Genomic DNA, 17581 nt, shown 5'->3' on the forward strand with positions numbered 1-17581 from the left:
TTGAACCCCCATCCCTTGACTTGGGGGGAATCTCAGCACCTCCTCACCATATCAACAAATTCCCCAGGGCTATTGTTTTCCCTGGTGTCACAAACTCAGCTAAATGACAACATTTCCCAGTTTCTTTTTGCAGATGGAGGGGGCCAATCAGAAGTAAGTAGAAGTCTCTGGGAGAGTATCCTGAAAAGGCTCTTTAAAATGAGTCAGCTCACCTAGTGGTGCCTTTCCCCTCACCTTTTTCTTTTTCTCTTGCTTTTTTCCCTGGAATGTGGCACGATGGCTGAGGCTCCTGCAGCCATTTTGTGATCTTGAGGATTAGCGCCACATGCTAAGGATGGCAGAGCAGTAAGTCAGTAGGAGCCTGGTCCCTTATGACATCAAGGAACCCCTTCCCCAGCCTCGGACTACACACTTCAGAGTTCTGTTACTTGAGAGAGAATAAATGAGCTTGTTGAAGCCACCGTTGCTTCTGGCTTATGTCTCTTGCAGTTGAATGGGGTTTCTGCTTCTAGAATTCTTGCGATGTGAGATGATCAACTTCCTCTGTGGCAAGCTCTACTATAAGAAGATTAGTCATTTCCTGCTCTCCTGAACTCAAACGTGGCCAGGTGGTTTGTTTTGGCCAATGAATGCGAGCAGAAGTGATGTGGGTCCCATCCTGGCAGAGGCTACAAGAGCCAGCGTTCTCGCTTCCTGTCAATGATAACCAGAAATGTTTCTGGTGGGGCTTCCCCACCAGCTTAGTCACGTCACAGCTCCCAGCCGACCCACGACAGACACAAAGCCTGAGTGAGAAACACACCTTGGTCATGGTGAGCCACTCAGAGTTTGAGATCCTTTATTACTGTCAGTTTTAAGCAAAAGTGGGCTGGCTCAAGAGAGGGAATGAGGGGCTGACAAGCTCTTCGGTGGAGAGGGCTCCAGGCTGACTTTGCAAATGACTCCCCGAACACGACGGCAAGGACAACCTCGCTCCTCCTCCTGTGTGTCTCTCCTTTACTCTCACGCAACGCCCACACTCACTCACTTCTGGTAGCAGATGTGCTCCTCCTCCTGTGTGTCTCTCCTTTACTCTCACGCGACGCCCACACTCACTCACTTCTGGTAGCAGATGTGCTCCTCCTCCTGTGTGTCTCTCCTTTACTCTCACGCGACGCCCACGCTCACTCACTTCTGGTAGCAGATGTGCAGGGACTTTCCCCACACCAAGCAACTCTCTGTGATACCAGCTGGGTGGCGCACGACTCAGTTCTGACACTCACTGGAGCCAGTGCAGACCCACAGGTCAAGGGCTCGGTCCCACAAGACTGCCGTCCACTTCAGAGGTCAGTCACTAGTAGGTCCCCAGGCTACCCGCAGCTTCTGTCCAACTTTGCTGCCAATTGGAGGTTCCTAGGAATCCCCTGACCTTGGATTCGATGGTTCACTGGAACAGCGCACAGAACTCAGGGCGGCACTGGCACTGACAGTCATCACGATAAAGGACGTGATAGAGGATCCAGACGAACAGCCAGATGAAGAGACACGTGGGGCGAGGTCTGGGAGGGCCCCGGGCACAGGAGCCTCTGTCCCCGTGGACTTGGGGTGTGTCACTCTCCTGGTACGTGGATGTGTCCACCAACCTGGGAGCTCTCCGAACCCTGTACTTTTGGGATTTTTATCGAGGTTTCAACACATAGGCATGAAGGATCATCAAGTCCATTTCTAGCCCCCGTCTCCTTCCCAGAGGACAGGGACCTGGGCTGAAAGTTCCAAGGTGCTCATCACAACTTGGTCTTTGTGGTGACCAGCCACCATCCAGGGGCCACCCAGTGTCACCTCATTAGAACAAAAGACGCTCCGATCACCCAGGAAATTCCAAGGGATTTAGGAGCTCTGTGTCAGGAACCACCATCGAAGACCAAATGGTAGAACAAGACATGCTCCTGGTGCTCTTATCACTTAGGAAATTACTAGGTTTTAAGAGCTGTGCGCCAGGAACTTGGAGCAAAACCCAATATATACATTGTCCATTGTCTCACAGCGACAGACAGAACCCACCTACCTGGGCAGCATCTCCCTCCACCATCAGGAGGCCCCATGTTCTTGGAGACCTCAGAATTCCGTGCTCCGTGTCTGATCCGGGACATAACTGCCTTTTTGTTTTCCCTTTTGCTGTTTTGTGCTGTGGTATAACAAAGCACACGAATCTTAGGGTCGGCTGTCACTCCTGATGGACGCGCACATTGCGTAGTCTGCGCCACTCTTGGGGTGCAGACGCTTCAGCCTTCGGGCCGCTCCCTCTGCCCCTCAATCCGCCCTGCCACAGCAGCAGCAGCAGCAGCAGAGGAACCATCATCCCGCTTCTGTCGCCCCCAGTTGCTGCGGGTTCCCTCACTCCAGGGCCACAGAGGCACAGGCTGCACTCCCTCCGCTCGGGACCAGCTCCCGCTCTGTGGCTGAGCCGTGTCCCCCCCGCACGTGCGTGCAACAGTCCACACCCGCTGGCGTTGCAGATCCACACTCAGGGCGTGTCCAGCGTTTGACTCTTACAAATCTTGCTGCTGTAGACATTCACGGGCGAGTCTTGGCATGGACGTCTGGTCTCCTTTCTCTTGGTTAGATATTTAAGAACTGAATTGCTGGGTCATGTGCTCATGACCTTTTAAAGAAACTGTTTCTAAAGTGATTGTGCCAATTTACCCTCCGATTGACGGCAATGCAGGAAAATTCCACTCCCTCCACATCCTCTTCAGCACTGGGAACCGCTGGCCTTTTTCATTTTAGATATTCTGTGTGTGACGGTGTCTCATTCTGGTTGTCATTTACTTTTTACTGATAACTGATATTGGGCATCTTTTCACATGTTTATTAGCCATTTAGACATCCTTTTTCTGCGTGTGCATAACTGCATCAATGTCCACAAGGCTAGTGACCAGAATGGTGTAGCCAAAAAGCTCATCACCTTCACAGCCATCCTGGCCAGCGGGAAACAGCCAGTGAGGCAGGAAGATGGTCTCTTTTGGCTTCCAAACCTCACAGGAGGGCCCTGCAGAAGCAGAGCCGAATCCACATCCAGAGCCGCATCTCAGGGGCAGCTAGGAAACACAGCACCAGGTTCTCCTCTCCACCCCGCTGGGGGATGGGGTGAGGGGGAAGGAGGCTGCCCTGTGCCCTGGAGGCTGCCAGGGGTCGCCCTGGGCTGGGGACTCCTCGGGTCAGGCTCGCTCCAGCGGCGGCCGGTGTTAGGCCACAAACAATGCTCACTCTCATTGAATCGCTTCACCAGACGGTAAATCACTTTCTGAACATCTCTCAATCCATCAAATGATATGAGGGAGGAAGGCTCGGCGCAGTCAAGAATCAACCTCCCCCAAAGAGAGGCTCATCTCTAAGCCGCAGAAGGTCCTGTCTGAAGAATGTCTTTGTCCACCCAGGGCCAGGGGGCCCTCCTATAGTTTCTTTTCTTTTTTTCTTTTATTTGAGGAAGATTAGCCCTGAGCTAACATCTGCTGCCAATCCTCCACTTTTTGCTGAGGCAGACTGGCCCTGAGCCAACATCCGTGCCCATCTTCCTCTACTTTATATGTGGGACGCCTACCACAGCATGGCTTGCCAAGCGGTGCTACGTCCACATCCGGGATCCAAACTGGCAAACCCCAGGCCACCGAAGCAGATTGTAAGCACTTGACTGCTGCGCCACTGGGCTGGCCGCCCCTCCCCCACCTAGTAGTTTCTAACAGTGGGATTGACGGTGGGGGCTTTGGGCCACAGGTATCAGCTCAGCCTCTGGAGCAGCTGGAGACTACGAGGACCACAGGGATGGTCAGCCATGTCTTTGTGACCGGCTCCAGTGAAAGCTCTGGACCCAGACTTGTTGGCAGCACTCCGTGCATGTTGTCACATTGTTGCCGGAAGTCAGCACCGTCCATGGCTGCACTGGGAGAGGATGACTCGATGCTTGGTGCTAGGAGCTCTCCTGGCTCTGCCCCGTGTGTGTCTCGTCCATTGGTTAATTCTAAGCTGGGCCCTTTCACTGTGATAAACCATAACCATGAGCATGAGAGCTCTCAGTGAGCTCTGGGTCTTTCTAGTGAATCATCAAACCCAGGGGTGGTCTCAGGGACACTCCACCTTGCAGCTGGTGTCAGAAATGAGGTGGTCTTGGGCCTCCCAGACTCCGCGGTGTCTGGGCAGTGAGGTGACACCCACACCCCTGACTCCTGCTGGTCTCCTCCAGCGGAGCAGACTCTGGCCTCTGGCTCAGAGCCCCGGGCAGCCACTCAGGATCCAGCTGGAACACCGCGTGTCTGTCTCCCTGTCTGTTTTCATTGGGTTTACCTTTACGGCTTTCTTCTGTTTATATCAAGCAGTACCAGCTTTCCATGTAGGACTGTGCCTTTTAAAATACATGTATTTAAGTTAAAAAAAAAAAAAGGGAGCTGATCTTTTTTAAAAAAAAGTGATTAACAGTACAAGCAGGATGAAAATGGCAACAATTATGAAGAGAAGTCTGGGAAATACCGCCCTAGAACATCTTCCACAAACTGGGGTGGCCACCCCTCCAGGGCAAACGTGGCTGCCGGCGTTTCCTGTTCTAAGAAGGAAATTTAGTTTCCTCCCCACGACAACCTACACACTCCCTCGACCAGCGCTTCTCGGTATTTTTAAAAAGCGACCTGCAGTATGAAATACATTTTATACGATCATTGTATATATTAGGTTAAGCCCTATGAAATTGTCGTGTTTACAGATCAAAAAAATTTGAATAGTGACAATTTCACCTGACTCAATTTAATAGACATAATACACTATCCATGAACATATATGTAATATGTAATCTATATGACTAATCCTCCCTCCTGACTGGCTAGGCGTCTGTCCTGATTAGCAGGTGGTGGGTGCCAATCAAAAAATATTTTGTTTCTCTCCTCTACGTATATAATATGTATGTCATGTACGATATATATTACATATACAAATACAATATACAGCTCATACATGTTTGTTTTCATTGGATTTGTCTTTCTGGCTATCTTTTATTTATGTGGAGCAGGACTGGTTTTCCATATATGATTATGCCTTTAAAATAAACTTATTTAAGTTAAAAAGGGAATTGATCTCTTAAGAAAGTAAATAAAAACCCAGGTAGGACGACAATGTGGCAAAAATTGAGCAGAGGATATATACAGAAAGAAGGCCATATTATTTGTGATGTACTCTGATATTTCCTTTCCTATTTCATTACTTCTTTTTCTCTTTTTTTATGCAACTCCCGGCCCACTAAACTGACTGTGTAACCATGAACAGGCCGTGACCCGAAGGCGGTGGAATATTGTGATGCAGCCACCGATGGACAGGCCGCGTCTCCCTCCTCAGAGGATGCCTCAGCCTCGGGGCCCGCTCAGCCTAACCCGGGGGAGCCCCCCACTGGCTGCAGAGCCCGAGGGCCTTAGAAGCGCCCGGGGAGGCTGCGCTCCTTCTCGACCCCACTCTGGGGCCCTGCGACCCCAGAATTGCCCCCCCAAGTGCTCTGCGCCACTGCAAGGCCCACGTGGCCTTCTTGGGGGGCACACCCCGAAACCAAGAGGTAGCCCCAAGGTGGTCATTTGTGGGTTGGGTGCGGATGGAGCTCGGGAGCTCGGATGGGCAGGCAGGGTGTCCACACTCCCATGTGCGAGCCCCCTCGCAGTGCTGGAGGGACCCAAATGTGCGGCAAGGGGGGCCATCGTGGGCCGGGGACCTCCCTTTGTGCTCGCAGTGACCAACACAACCACGGGTTGTCGGGGTGAGCTGGCCTTGGCCCCAGGCTCTGCGAGGGGACCTGTCTGGGGTCTCAAGCAGCCACAGGCAGGATCCAGCGCTGACCCCTCCGTGGCCAGGGCCCCTGCGGGCCACTCCCGCCCCTCCCACCTCACGATGCACGCTGGCTCCTTCACTGTCCCCCGCCCCCCTTGGCTGTGAGAATGCGACCCCTTGCTGTCCTCCTCTGTCAGTCACGATGACCAAGATCAGGGGGCAGGACCACAGTGCTTTACTTGTCATGGGGAGAGAACAGATCACTTGGGGCCGCGCCAGGGACCGGCTGCCTTCAGGGTGGGCAGGGCAGGGGTCAGGGGCTCGGCTGTCATGTCGTCCCTCTCAGCTGGCCATTCCTGACCATTGCGCAGGCTCTGTGCAGGGGAGGCAGCCGCGGGGCTGGTCTCCGGATGCCCATCGGTCGTTGGCCCCGCTTCCGATGGACTCACCTGTTATAATTCCGGCACAAGCGGGGCAACTGCCGGCATTTGCCACCTGCGGACAAAGGAAATGGTTTGGTCACAAGGTGGAACAGAATTGACAACTGTGCTGCGCTGGGTGGCGGAGACCAGCCGGTCAACCTGCCCGTCTGAGCAGGTGACAAGAAGCCAACGGAGAGCAGCTGGAGCAAGGGCCCCAAAGGAAGAGTCCTTCAAAAGCCCATCCTGGCTCGTGTGCTATTCATTCATCCAGCAAATACTTATTATACACCTGCTGTGTGCCAGGCACTGGGGACACAGCCGGGAACGAGAAGGAAGAAAATCCCAGCCGTGGTAGAGCTGGCTTTCTAGCGGGGGAGACTGACACTGCAAAAAAATAGCTGAGTCCAGTGTACAGATGGTGATAAGCCAGATGATGATATGTGCCATGAAGAAAAATAAAGCCAAGGAGGGGGCAGGCAGGTCCAGGAGCTGGGGCATCCTCGTGGCGATGACCAGAGGGAACTCCCTGAGGAGGTGACCTCTGAGCAAAGGCCTGAAGGAGGTGAGGGGGGAGCCACATGGACATCTGGAGGAAAAGCGTTCCAGGTAGAGGGAACAACCAGTGCAAAGGCCCTGAGGTAGGAGCGGGACAGGTGGGCTTAAGGGACAGCAGGGAGGCCATGGGGCTGGAGCCAAGTGAATGATGGGGGATCTTAGGAGACAAAGGGAGCTTCAGACAACAGCACTCTGCAGTCTCCTGGCTGCCCCCCTTGCCTCCCGCCTCCCTGGCCCTCTGGCTTGGAATCCTTCCACTCCTCTCCTGGCTCACGCACCCAGCCACCCTGGCCTCTTCCTGTGGTTGCCGCAACGCGCTCAGCTCCTTCTGGCCTCCGAGTGGGGCTCCTTCTCCCTGGTTTTCCAATCATCCTTCTCACGGTCAGGAGCCAGTGCTGACTGCACCTCACTGGAGGGAGATGCTCCCTCCGTCCCTCTCGGTCCTGTCCTCTGCTCTGTTTCTGCATGGTAATTAATCACCTCTCTGTACATCCACTCTGCTTACTAGTGCGTTTACCTGCTTATCATCAGCCCCACATGTGAGCTTCCCGAGGGTGGGGACCAGGCCGTGCCCCCAGCCCCACAGCCCGGGTCGAGCACAGAGCGGGTGCCCACGGATGTTTGTCACTTCTGGCCCCAGAGCTAACGGCCAGGCTCTGCCCTCGCGCAGACCTGGCGCCAGGCCTTCCTTGATTCTCACGTGCTGCGTGACCTTGGGCAAACTCCTCAACTCTCTGAGCCTCGATTTTCCCACAGGGAGGGACAGTGTCAGGGTTGACAAAGACATGTCACACCACTGAGGCAACAGTGCTTGACTCCTGGACTCAGCGTGGGTCAGGCATGAGTTACCAATCTCTTTTTAACATTACAGTCACCCATCACTTAACGACGGGGACACGTCCTGCGAATTGGGCGATTTCGTCATTGTGTGAACATCACAGAGTGACTCACACAAACCTACAGCGTACAATGCACCCAGGCTGTGTGGCACTAATCTGATGGGACGACCATCATACATGTGGCCCCTCGGTGCATGACCTTTAGTGCCCTGCCTCCCACCTCAAGGCAAAAAGGTGTGGCTGTGCCCATTTTCCTGACGAGAGAGTCAGATGAGAGGCCAGGACCTGGCGTGGGTGATTCAGCTTAAGGAGAGCTCGCAAACTGCCGGCCCTCGTGTTTTACTTAATCTGCAGCATTTAGAAAACTTTAAAGGGGCCGGCCCAGTGGCACAGTGGTTAAGTTCACATGTTCCGCTTTGGTGGCCCAGGGTTCACCAGTTTGGATCCCGGGTGCAGACATGGCACCTCTTGGCAAGCCATGCTGTGGTAGGCGTCCCACATATAAAGTAGAGGAAGATGGGCCCGGATGTTAGCCCAGGGCCTGTCTTCCTCAGCAAAAAGAGGAGGATTGGCAGCAGTTAGCTCAGGGCTAATCTTCCACAAAAAAAAAAAAAAAACTTTAAAAATAATTAGTTTCTCTGCTTGTCATTCTCCCTCTGCCCCTTTCCCCATGCACGGGGCTGGGTCCTGGGAGGGTGAGCTGAGAGGCAGCAGCCCTGGGCTGCCCTCTGCCTGAGCCTTGGCGGGGAGGCCAGACAGGAGCTGGGGGAGAGGAGAGGGGAGGGCAGGGGGACTGGACGGGGAGACCAAAAAGGGGGGAGGCCAGAGAGGGGAGGGCAGGAGGTGGGAGTGCAGGAGGGGGAAGGGCAGGAGGAGAGGATGGTATAGGAGTCTGGGACCCCCACCCCGCCCCTCCCGGTGGGCCTTCCACGAGGCCCACGAGGCAGTGGGCGGGAACCTCTCCTGGAGCCACAGCCCCTGCAGGCACCCCCTACAGCTCCATCTCTAGCAGGTCCTGGTGCAGCCACACCCTCCCCTCGGCCCTCGGGGCTGGGGTGATCACAGCGCCCATGGTGGCTAGTCCTGGGGGCCACACCATCACATTAGCCTGCCACCACCACGTGAAGAAGCCCAGGCCAGTCAACCTGGGGATAAGACCACGAAGCCAGGGACCAAGGTGCCACAGGAGGAGTTCCCTGCTGACCCACGGTGACCCATGCTGACCTCGATGCAGGAATGAGTCCAGCCGGCACCTCCCATCCATGGCCCTGAGGGCTGAGTGAGTGGCTACCATTTTAAGCCGCTGAGTTCTGGGGTCATTTGTATGGTGATGTCGCCAACAGATAAGCACGGATAAGCGATAAGCGCTGAACAACCTCCCCAGAGCGCCCGCTGGGCCCCCCTCCCCGCCTGGTGCCGCGCGCTGCCCCTTCTCACTGGTGAGGATGACGATGCCCGTGATAAACAGCACAGCCGCAACCAGGAGCCCCCGCTTCCGGAGAGTGTCCTCGTCTGCAGAGAGGAACACGGAGGAGCCTGGTGAGGGCGGCCCTCGCCCCTCCTCCCCCCGCCGCCCCCTAGGGCAACTCACCATAGAAGAAGGGGTCGTCCTCACTGGAAGCTGGGGGACAGACAGGGAGAAAGGCAGCACTCAGCAGAGGTTTGCGGAGTGAATCAGAGAATGGCAGGTCAGGGAGAGGGGACACCTGGGTCTCAGGCTTGGGACACGTAGAACAAACCCAAAGTCCTCACGTGGCCACAGTGTGGCTCCCGTTGCCTCTCAACGTCACCTCCTCACAGTCCCCTCACTCATGTGCCCCAACCCCACCCACTGCCTGCTGGTGATGTACCAGACCCCCCCCCCCCGCTCACCTCAGGGCCTTTGCACCAGCTGTTCTCTCTGCCTAGACACAGCCCCCACAGTGCCTTCTCCGTGAGGCCTCCCTGCCCTTCACAGAACACACTCCCCGCTCATTCCCTCCACTCTAACCTGATAGCAACTGAGAACCCCCTGATCTAAAGTGATTACAATTCTCATTCATCATCTCTCTCCCCCTGCTAGGATGTCTGCTCCCAGAGAGGGAGACTTTCGTCTGTCTTGTTCACTGCTGTGTACCTGGGAGCTAGAACACTGCGTGGCACACAGCAGGCGCTCAGTGAAAACTTTCGAATGAATGAATGCTCTACGTGACGTGCAGGCACATCATTTCCATCCATCCACTGGGGTTGGCGGGGCAGGAAGTAGGAGACCAGACCCAGGTGCCCCTAGGAGCAGAGCCCCTGCAGACCCCAAGCAGATCTCAGAGGCACAAGTCAGCCCAGCAGAGACCCCAAGAAGCAGCCGGCTGAGCCGGGACGAGACTCCCACATCGCAGACTTGGGAGCTAAATCACTGGTTGTTATTTTAACCCACCGATGTTAGGGGCCCCTGGGCATTCATTCATCTATTCTGACATTTATTGTGTGTCTGCCTGGTGCGCCCGCTGCCAGCCCTGAAGCCATGCATTCACCCAGCCCATCCCTCCTGAGGACGACTCTGGGCCAGGCCGCATGCCAGGAGCTAGAGACACACGGCGGCCAGCAGAGAGCCTGTCCGCGGTCTGGGGGGGTGGGGGTTACCCACCTGCTGGCTGGAGGGCAGAGTCCGTCCTCACATCGTTGCCGGGGGTTCGTCTCTTGGAGAGAGTGGTGCCTGCAGTGGGATGGGCGGAGAACGGCCAGATGGCGGAGGGCAGGAGTGAGCCGTGGAGGGAAAGAGGGGACGTCACTGACGTCTGGATCTGGGAGCAGCCCTGTCACCCACTCATTCAGGGTGCAGGTCCCCTCGCCCACCCCTGGAGGCAGCAAGGAACGGCAGGTATGAAATTTGAGGTAAGCCTGCACCCTGGTTGAGACCAGCCACCCCACCCCCGAGGACCCCCTGGCCCCTCTCCTAGGACCCCTTGGCCGCCCCATCATCCAGGAAGTAAAGGGCAACGTCTGCCACAGCCAGGCAGGGGCCGCCGGGACCCTGGGCCCGTGACAGAGCGTGGAGATGCTTGTTATGAGACTTTTCGAATATCACCTCTTGTCCCAGGCCAAAAATCCCAGAGGGCTCCCGTCTTTAAAAGAATCGACGCCCTCAAAAAAGCCGTGGCCTCTGGCACTGAGAAGTGTCCCCAGTGAAATCGTCACCCCTGACCGATGTCCCCGTGCAAAGCCAGCGAGCAGAGCAGCTGCCCCAAGAAGCCCGAGCTCCCCAGGCCAGTCTCTGCCCCGTACCCTCTACAGATGAACCAACAGCCAAGGATTCCGAGGTGTTCGGGAAAGCCTGTCTGGAGGAGGGGGTCAACGGGATCAAGAGCAGGAACAAAGTTGGGGAGCCGACAGAGCACCCAAAGGACAGCCCCGGTGGGTGTGCGGCTCAGCCAGCCTGGCGCTAGAGGCCATTCTGCCTCTGTGGGCTGTGTGGCTTAGCGCCACTGAGTAACCTCTCTGGGCCTCAATTCCCTTCTCCTCTTGTGCCCCAGCCACAGGGGGGGCAGGGGACCCGGTCTCGCCCCTCCCTCGACCTTTCCATTCCAAGAAGGGATCTGAGCGGAATCACGGTGCAACTCAGAGCCGGCAGATGACAGGAGCCGCCTCCCGGCCAGGCAGGAGACAGGAGAAACGAAGATGAGGGAGGGAGAGGAGCTCTGGGGCTTCTGTGCTGGGGCCTGCTGACCCTGAGGCTCGGCTGTGCCTCTATCACTGGCCCCTGACCCGCTCAGCCCGGGTGACTGTCAGGAATAACCAGGAACGTGGACCATCGCGCAGAGTCACTCTCAGTGGCAAGGACTCAGTGAGTGAGTCGGGGATGCGAGGATGTTTCCTCAGCCGGGAAGTGTGGACACAGCCGCTAAGCCCTGCCCCGAGAGGACAATTTTGTGCAAAATAGAAAAGTCCCTTTCCCAAGACACGTTATTTCCACCTGTTGTAAAGTTGTTTTCATAGATTCTGTCAGAATGCGATGCTTTTACTGCCATCGCTGGAAACTGTAACAATTACACAAATCTACCAGGGGAATGACACGGCCTTACAGGTGGGGCTCTTGTGCAGTGCCCAGTCTGCACAACTGTGCATGCATCTCAGTCTGGGAGTGCCCAAGCTACTGTACTTCCCAGCAGGGGCTGCCCTTCAAATACAGATCATCACACAAGCATTATAGGCCACCTGTTGCCCTCATCTCGGCTCCGCCCCCTTCCCCACACCTCTGGTGACATTAACTCACTTGTCCTGAAGGGAACTGCCTCTTTCCTGACTCTGGGTTACGGGATTTAGACAGGGCTACCCCATTCTCCAGCCCCAGGGTAGGGCACAAGACTCAGGCCTGACCAATCAGGGCAGTCCATTTCCTAGGCTTCCGATGGTCAAACACGTGTATGTGACCCCAACTGGGCCAATGAGAATCCACTCTAGGCTTTGGGCTGAAGATAATGAGAAAGAGATGTTCTCTAGCTGCTGAGTTTGTGACCTAACCTTAGAATTATGGGACCATCTTTGCCAGCAAGAGGGGAAAAGCCACTTGAGAATGAAGACAATAGAGTAGAAAGAGGGAGCAAGTCAGTCATAATGACAGCTTGAGCTCCTTGATCCAGCTGCGCCTGAAACTGGATACCTCTGGACTTTGCAGATTGTATATTGCCAACAAATCTTTTTTTCAGTTGGGTTTTCTGGATTTTGCAACCGGAAAGCTCCTGCTCCCATAAGAAGACACAACCAAGGAAACACCCACAGCCAGATTTCCTGGGACCAGCCCCACAAAGGAACCTGAACAAAAGAGGGCCCTGAGTCTATCAGACTTGGGGAACACTGCGGACTACATGCTCCTCTCAGGGAGCCTGCTGCAGATGCACTTTGTTAAGACTCTGAGAAGTCCCGCCAGAAGGAAACGTGTTTAACTTTAACTCAGAGTTTCCCAAAGACCTTTGACCACAAACTGCAAAGAAATTTTTTGAAAATGTATTAATTCCCCAAACGGGTGCTCTGAGAAGTGTACTTAGGGAAATGCTGACCTAGATAGAGAATTAAACAAAACTCGCGGGTTGCTGTTACAGCCCCAGGCCCTACCTTCCGTGCGGCTCCTGTCCTTCCCCCGGTCTGTGGTTGGATGCGCCTCGGGCCCCGGCAGTGGCTGGGTCTGGGTCTCCGTTTCCACCTCCTTCGGCGGCGTCGTTTCTACTGGGGTCGGAAGAGCGAGGAGGGGAGGGGAGAAGCGAGTGAGGCAGGGACGTGCAGGTCCACAGGACAGCCGGGGGCCTCCCCAATCAGGTTGGCAAAAACCAAAGTCGCTCCCGTGGGCTGGGACGGGGGACTCTGTCACACGCTGCTGCTGAGGGCAGCGCAGCTCGTGCGGCCGTTGGCCAAGCGGCTCCTGAAACAAACTTCAGCACTAGCGTCCTTTGCCCCAGAGTGTTGTGGGTAGGAGTAGGGCCCCAGAGCCAGACCCCTGGACCCCGATGCCAGCCGTGTCCCTGCCTTGCTGTGACACCTTGGGCAGGTTACTCTGAGCCCTCGTATCCTCGTCTGTGAAGCGGGGATAGGGGTCGCTTCCACCGCCGAGGGTTTGGGTGAGGGCTGAACGAGTGAACACGGGTGAGATACTTAGGACTCATCTAGAATACATGCTGCTAGGGTGGGCTCGAGGAGCAGGGGACATGTCACTCCTTGTGGCTCTGTGTGTAGCAGAAGAAACTGGAAGTGACAGAGATGCTCATGGAGATGTGCGTGGCTCCATGGTCCATGCACAGCCTCCTGAGGAGTCCCAGGGGCGGGGAAACAGAGCAAGATGGGTGTTCACACAGGAATGCGGGGGGGGGGGGGGGGCATCGGGCGTGTTACTGCAGGGGGAGCAGAGCACACTGCAGAACTATCGCCCAGTATCCTTAGGCTCACGGAAACACGCCCCCACCCAGGGCTGACAGAGGGGGCCTCTCGGAGATGGGGGAGAGAGCAGCGTGGGGAATGGACGAAGGGATTTCCTCTCGCCTGCAGTATTTTCACTGTCTCCAGGGAGGCTGTGTTTATGTGTGTTATGTTTACGGTGTCATTAAACATCAATGGGATAGTCGGGGAGCACTTTGTGAATTATGTTATAATCGAAGGAAAAGTTCAATAATAATCTGAACATTCAAAAAAGGAAAAAGGGAAAGAGGATAAAGGGAGAAATGAACGGGGCTGGCCCCCGGGGGGTTTCCGGAGCGCCTGCGACGCTCCACTCCCTGACCAGGCGGCGGCGACCCCGGGTGCGATTCAGAGGAATTTGTTAAGTTGTACAGTTATGGGTTTTGTACTTTTCTGTACGCATGTTCTTTTTCAAGATTTCAAAAGTTTCTTTCTTGAAGAAGTGAAGGGAGTTGGCTGGTGCCCCCCCCCCCCCCACAGAGTAAAGGAGGGGGGCTGTAACCGGTGACCAGGGACGCAGAGCGTCAGAGGAAGCGGGGAGATCGTCTGACCCGGGCGCCCCTCCCCGCCCCTCCCCTGCCCCACTCACCGCCGGTCTGAGGGGTGGGCTGGAGCTCCGTGTAGTCTGTGCCTGGATCGGGAAACAGGGAGAGAAGGGAGAGGAGACGGAGGAGGCCCGTGGGCGCAGGTGCAGGAGGATTTCCATACCAACTCAGTTTTGATGTGGTGGAAACCACTTACGAACGAATCTGAATCCGGCCATTCCGCTAACTGCCCAAATGTGAGGCCGTCTCTCCCGCCTCAGGCCCTCCTCCCACGGACGCCCATCCCCTACTCGGCATCCGCCTGCCTCCGGTGAGAGGCCCTGGAACGCCCTCTGGGAAACCATCCTTCCCTGATTCTCGGTCCACTTCGGTCAGTGGGCCTGGCACCAGCCCCACCGGAGGTTGACCATGAAACCCAGGTCTGGCCAATCAGCTTTCTGTGCCTGTGGCCACAATGATCAGCTCACGGGTTGGCACATGACCTGAGCCTGGTCAGTGACACTCAGTTCTGGAACATTGGCTGGATTGGGCAAGGGGAAATGCTCTTTCTTCTTGATTCTTATCAGGTAAGATGGAAGCCCTGGGTCTCTAGGGGTCATCTTGGCCCCATAAGAGGAGAATCTGCCTGAGAACAAAGCCAACACTGAGGAAACAGAATCAAGAGAAGGAGACAGGTTTCTGATAGCATCATTTGAGCACCTAGATCAAGCCATGCCTGAAGGTCTATCCCTGGACTTTTCAGTTACACAAATCTAAAAATTCCAGTTTGGTCCACAGTTGAGATTTGTTGCTGCTGTTATTTGCAATGGCAGGATCTTGACAGACCTGTTCCTCTTTCCTCACCTGGGGCTTCAGTCTGCACCCGAATCTCCTCAGTAGTTGGGTCTGCTAGAGAAGTGGATGTGGCCTCCTTCGATGTCTGTCCTGGGAAATCGAGGATGAGAAGTCAGGGAGGAGCCTCTGGGCCCCCTTCTCTCATCAGCATCCCCATCCTGCCTCCCCTTCTGAAAGTCTGGGGGTAACTCAGGAGGCCCTGTCTGCTGGGAAAGGCAGACGGATGTTTGACTGACCAGCTTGGGCGCTATCGATCCATGCCCCTGGAAGTGTTGTAAGAAATGCTCATGCCCCAGCGCCCTTCCTCCAGCCCCCTCTCCCTGCCCACCCCTGTGGACGTTCCAGGCAGCTAGGGCCCTGATCTCAAATTCTGCTCCCAACAACTTCCTTGCTGTGTGACCTGGAGCAAGTGATGTGCCGTCTCTGAGACTCACTTGCCTCATCTGCAAAGTGGGGATAACAGCTGAATCTACTTCTCAGGGCTGTAGACAGATTGAAATGAGACGGAGGGGGGAAGGGTGTTGCCCAAAGCAGCCTCCTCGGCAGGCCTTCCTGAGTCTTCCTGAGTCGTGAAACAATCTCATCGCTCGCCTCGATTTTTCTCTTCGGCACTCACCACCTCCTAGATCCTATACCATTGACTAGGGGTTTGTTTATTGTCTGGCCTTCCCAACTAGACCAGCAGTTCCCATTTTACTCATCGCACAGAGAACAAGATCTGGCACAGAGTAGCTGCTCAGGGAACACTCCTCGAACGACTGGAGGAACTCGTGAGCATGATTCCATCGGAGAGCAAAGGGCAGCTTCAGCGGAGCTGGAGCGGGGGGCCGACGGGATGGTTGTGATCCCAGCCCTCCACTCACTAGCCTGCGGCACAGGGCACTTCCCTTTGCTGAGTCTCAAGTTTTCTTATCCGTAAAATGGGCAGGACAACATGTGGAACAGTAGAGCTTGCGCACAGAGCGCCTGCCCCAGAAGGCTCCTGCGACCGCCCCCAGGGGTCCTGCCTTCAGGAAACCCAGCCCAGGCGACGCTGTGCCATCTCCAGCTCTGTCTCCGACTGGCCCCCGCCGCTCACCCCCTTTGCCTAATCGCTATCACCCGGGGATCCGGGAGCTGGGGCGCTGGGGGCCCCACTTCCTGGCTGCCCAGGAGAAACCCACAAGGATCCCACAGGCAAATCAAACTCGGTGAGTTCTTCTTGGAGGTGAAACTGGAGGATGCTCAGCAGGGGAGCCTCTGGCCAGACTCACTGGAAGCGGCCACCCAGGTCTGAGGTGTCCAAAGAGGGTGTAAGCCCCACCCCCTCATCAGGATCCCCCCTTCCTGGTGCCGGCTCAGCAGGGGGTGAGCACGCGGCCCAGAGCCGCCCTGAGGAGGGGCTGGGGGCCCCGGGGCAGCGTGGAGACCAGGGCTGGGCCTTACCTCTGGTGGGGAGAATCAGCCCGAAGATGGTGAGGAGGCACAGACAACCAGAGGGCGACATCTGCGGGCCGGCGGAGCTGCGGTCAGCCATGCTGTCAGGGCGGCAGGCCCGGGGCAGCCCCCCGAGCCTGCAGCCCCCTTCCCCACCCTGAGCAGCCTCCTCTGGCTTCAAGGACTCCAGCCAGGACTGACAGCCGGCTGTGGGGGCAGGGGGAGGGTCTCCGAAGTGGGGGGTCCCCAGCCGCCACCGCCACCCCCTTCTTGCCTCTGCAGGTCCCCAGAGAAAAGAGAAAGCATCAGATCAACCCAGCTTCCAGTAGCAGCCACCGCAGGGACACCCGGCTCCTCAGCACTCACCCCGCGGACGGACCCTGCAAGCGGGGAGGGTCTGGGGCACAGGAGGAGATCGCGGGCCCTCCCTCTGGGGCTGTCCCCGGAGCCGAGGAGTCAGCAAGGAGGGGAAAGAGGAAGAGTGAGTAATGTGCTCCTGATGGCAGGGGAAAAAGTGAGTTGCTTTAGAAGCCTCGCTGCAGGGACAACAGAACAGGACGCCGGGCAGACCTGGGAGGGACTGGCCGCAGAGGCACGGAGGAGAGCTGGGGAGACTGAGGCAGGAGGAGCGAAACAGCGCAGCCCACGGGAGTACCGACGAGCAGGCTCAGAAGTGAGCATGGAGGGGGGCGAGAGGCCCCCGGCGGATCCGTCGTCGCCCCACCTGAGCGCGGCCGGGCAGAGGGCGGGCGGAGGGAGAGGATGCGAGGAGAGACTTACGTCCGAGCCGGGTCCGGGCCGGCAGCCTCGTGGAGACAGGGCAGCGGTGGTGGCTGCGTCCAGGCGGAGGGTGTGGCCAGGGGAGCGCTGGCGGGCGGGGACCAAGACCCGCCCAGTCATTTCCTCTTGGGTTTCCTGGCTTCAGAGCCCAGGGTGGGAGCAGGAGTGGGAGACGCTGAGGGCGATGGGGGCGCGGGGGGAGAGGCAGGGCGGCGCCTCCAGCCACCCGGCCTGGGGGAGGTCGGCGTGGGGCGCAGACCGGCAGGTCTGGGCTGGGTGGGGCTCCTGGGGAGGGAGGACAGACGGGGAAGGGGGAGGGGAAAGAGAAGGAGGGGAGAGAGCTCCCCAGGTCCACCTCTGCCCCCTCCCGTTTTGTCCCCACAGATGAGAACACACAGACGGAACAGGGGGAAAAACCAAATGCCCATTTATTAAGCTCAAGACATGGACACCGAGGGTGCAGGGAACCGGATCTTCGGAGAGGAGACAA

General features: G+C 56.7%; 1 protein-coding gene across 7 annotated transcripts; it reads right to left on the minus strand.

Annotated features, from left to right (window-relative positions):
* Positions 1-5608: 5608 nt before the first annotated feature.
* FXYD5 (FXYD domain containing ion transport regulator 5) lies at positions 5609-17242 on the minus strand. 7 transcript variants are annotated; one of them, XM_046681308.1, is made up of 9 exons: positions 17092-17242; positions 16321-16381; positions 14905-14985; positions 14106-14147; positions 12683-12790; positions 10218-10286; positions 9186-9215; positions 9032-9106; positions 5609-6273 (listed from the first exon to the last, which is right to left on the minus strand). In XM_046681308.1, the coding sequence occupies exons 1-9, from the start codon at positions 17209-17211 to the stop codon at positions 6224-6226; spliced, it is 636 nt and encodes a 211-aa protein (XP_046537264.1). In that variant the 5' UTR covers positions 17212-17242; the 3' UTR covers positions 5609-6223. The 7 variants fall into 7 exon arrangements, with proteins under 7 accessions (XP_046537264.1, XP_046537265.1, XP_046537263.1 ...); XM_046681309.1 differs by lacking the exon at positions 17092-17242 and adding an exon at positions 16882-17063 and having other exon boundaries at positions 12683-12793; XM_046681307.1 differs by having other exon boundaries at positions 5936-6273; positions 12683-12793; positions 17092-17235.
* Between the last annotated feature and the right edge of the window lie 339 nt (positions 17243-17581).

Source organism: Equus quagga, chromosome 13 (assembly GCF_021613505.1).
Source record: "Equus quagga isolate Etosha38 chromosome 13, UCLA_HA_Equagga_1.0, whole genome shotgun sequence".
NCBI classification, from domain to species: Eukaryota; Metazoa; Chordata; class Mammalia; order Perissodactyla; family Equidae; genus Equus; species Equus quagga.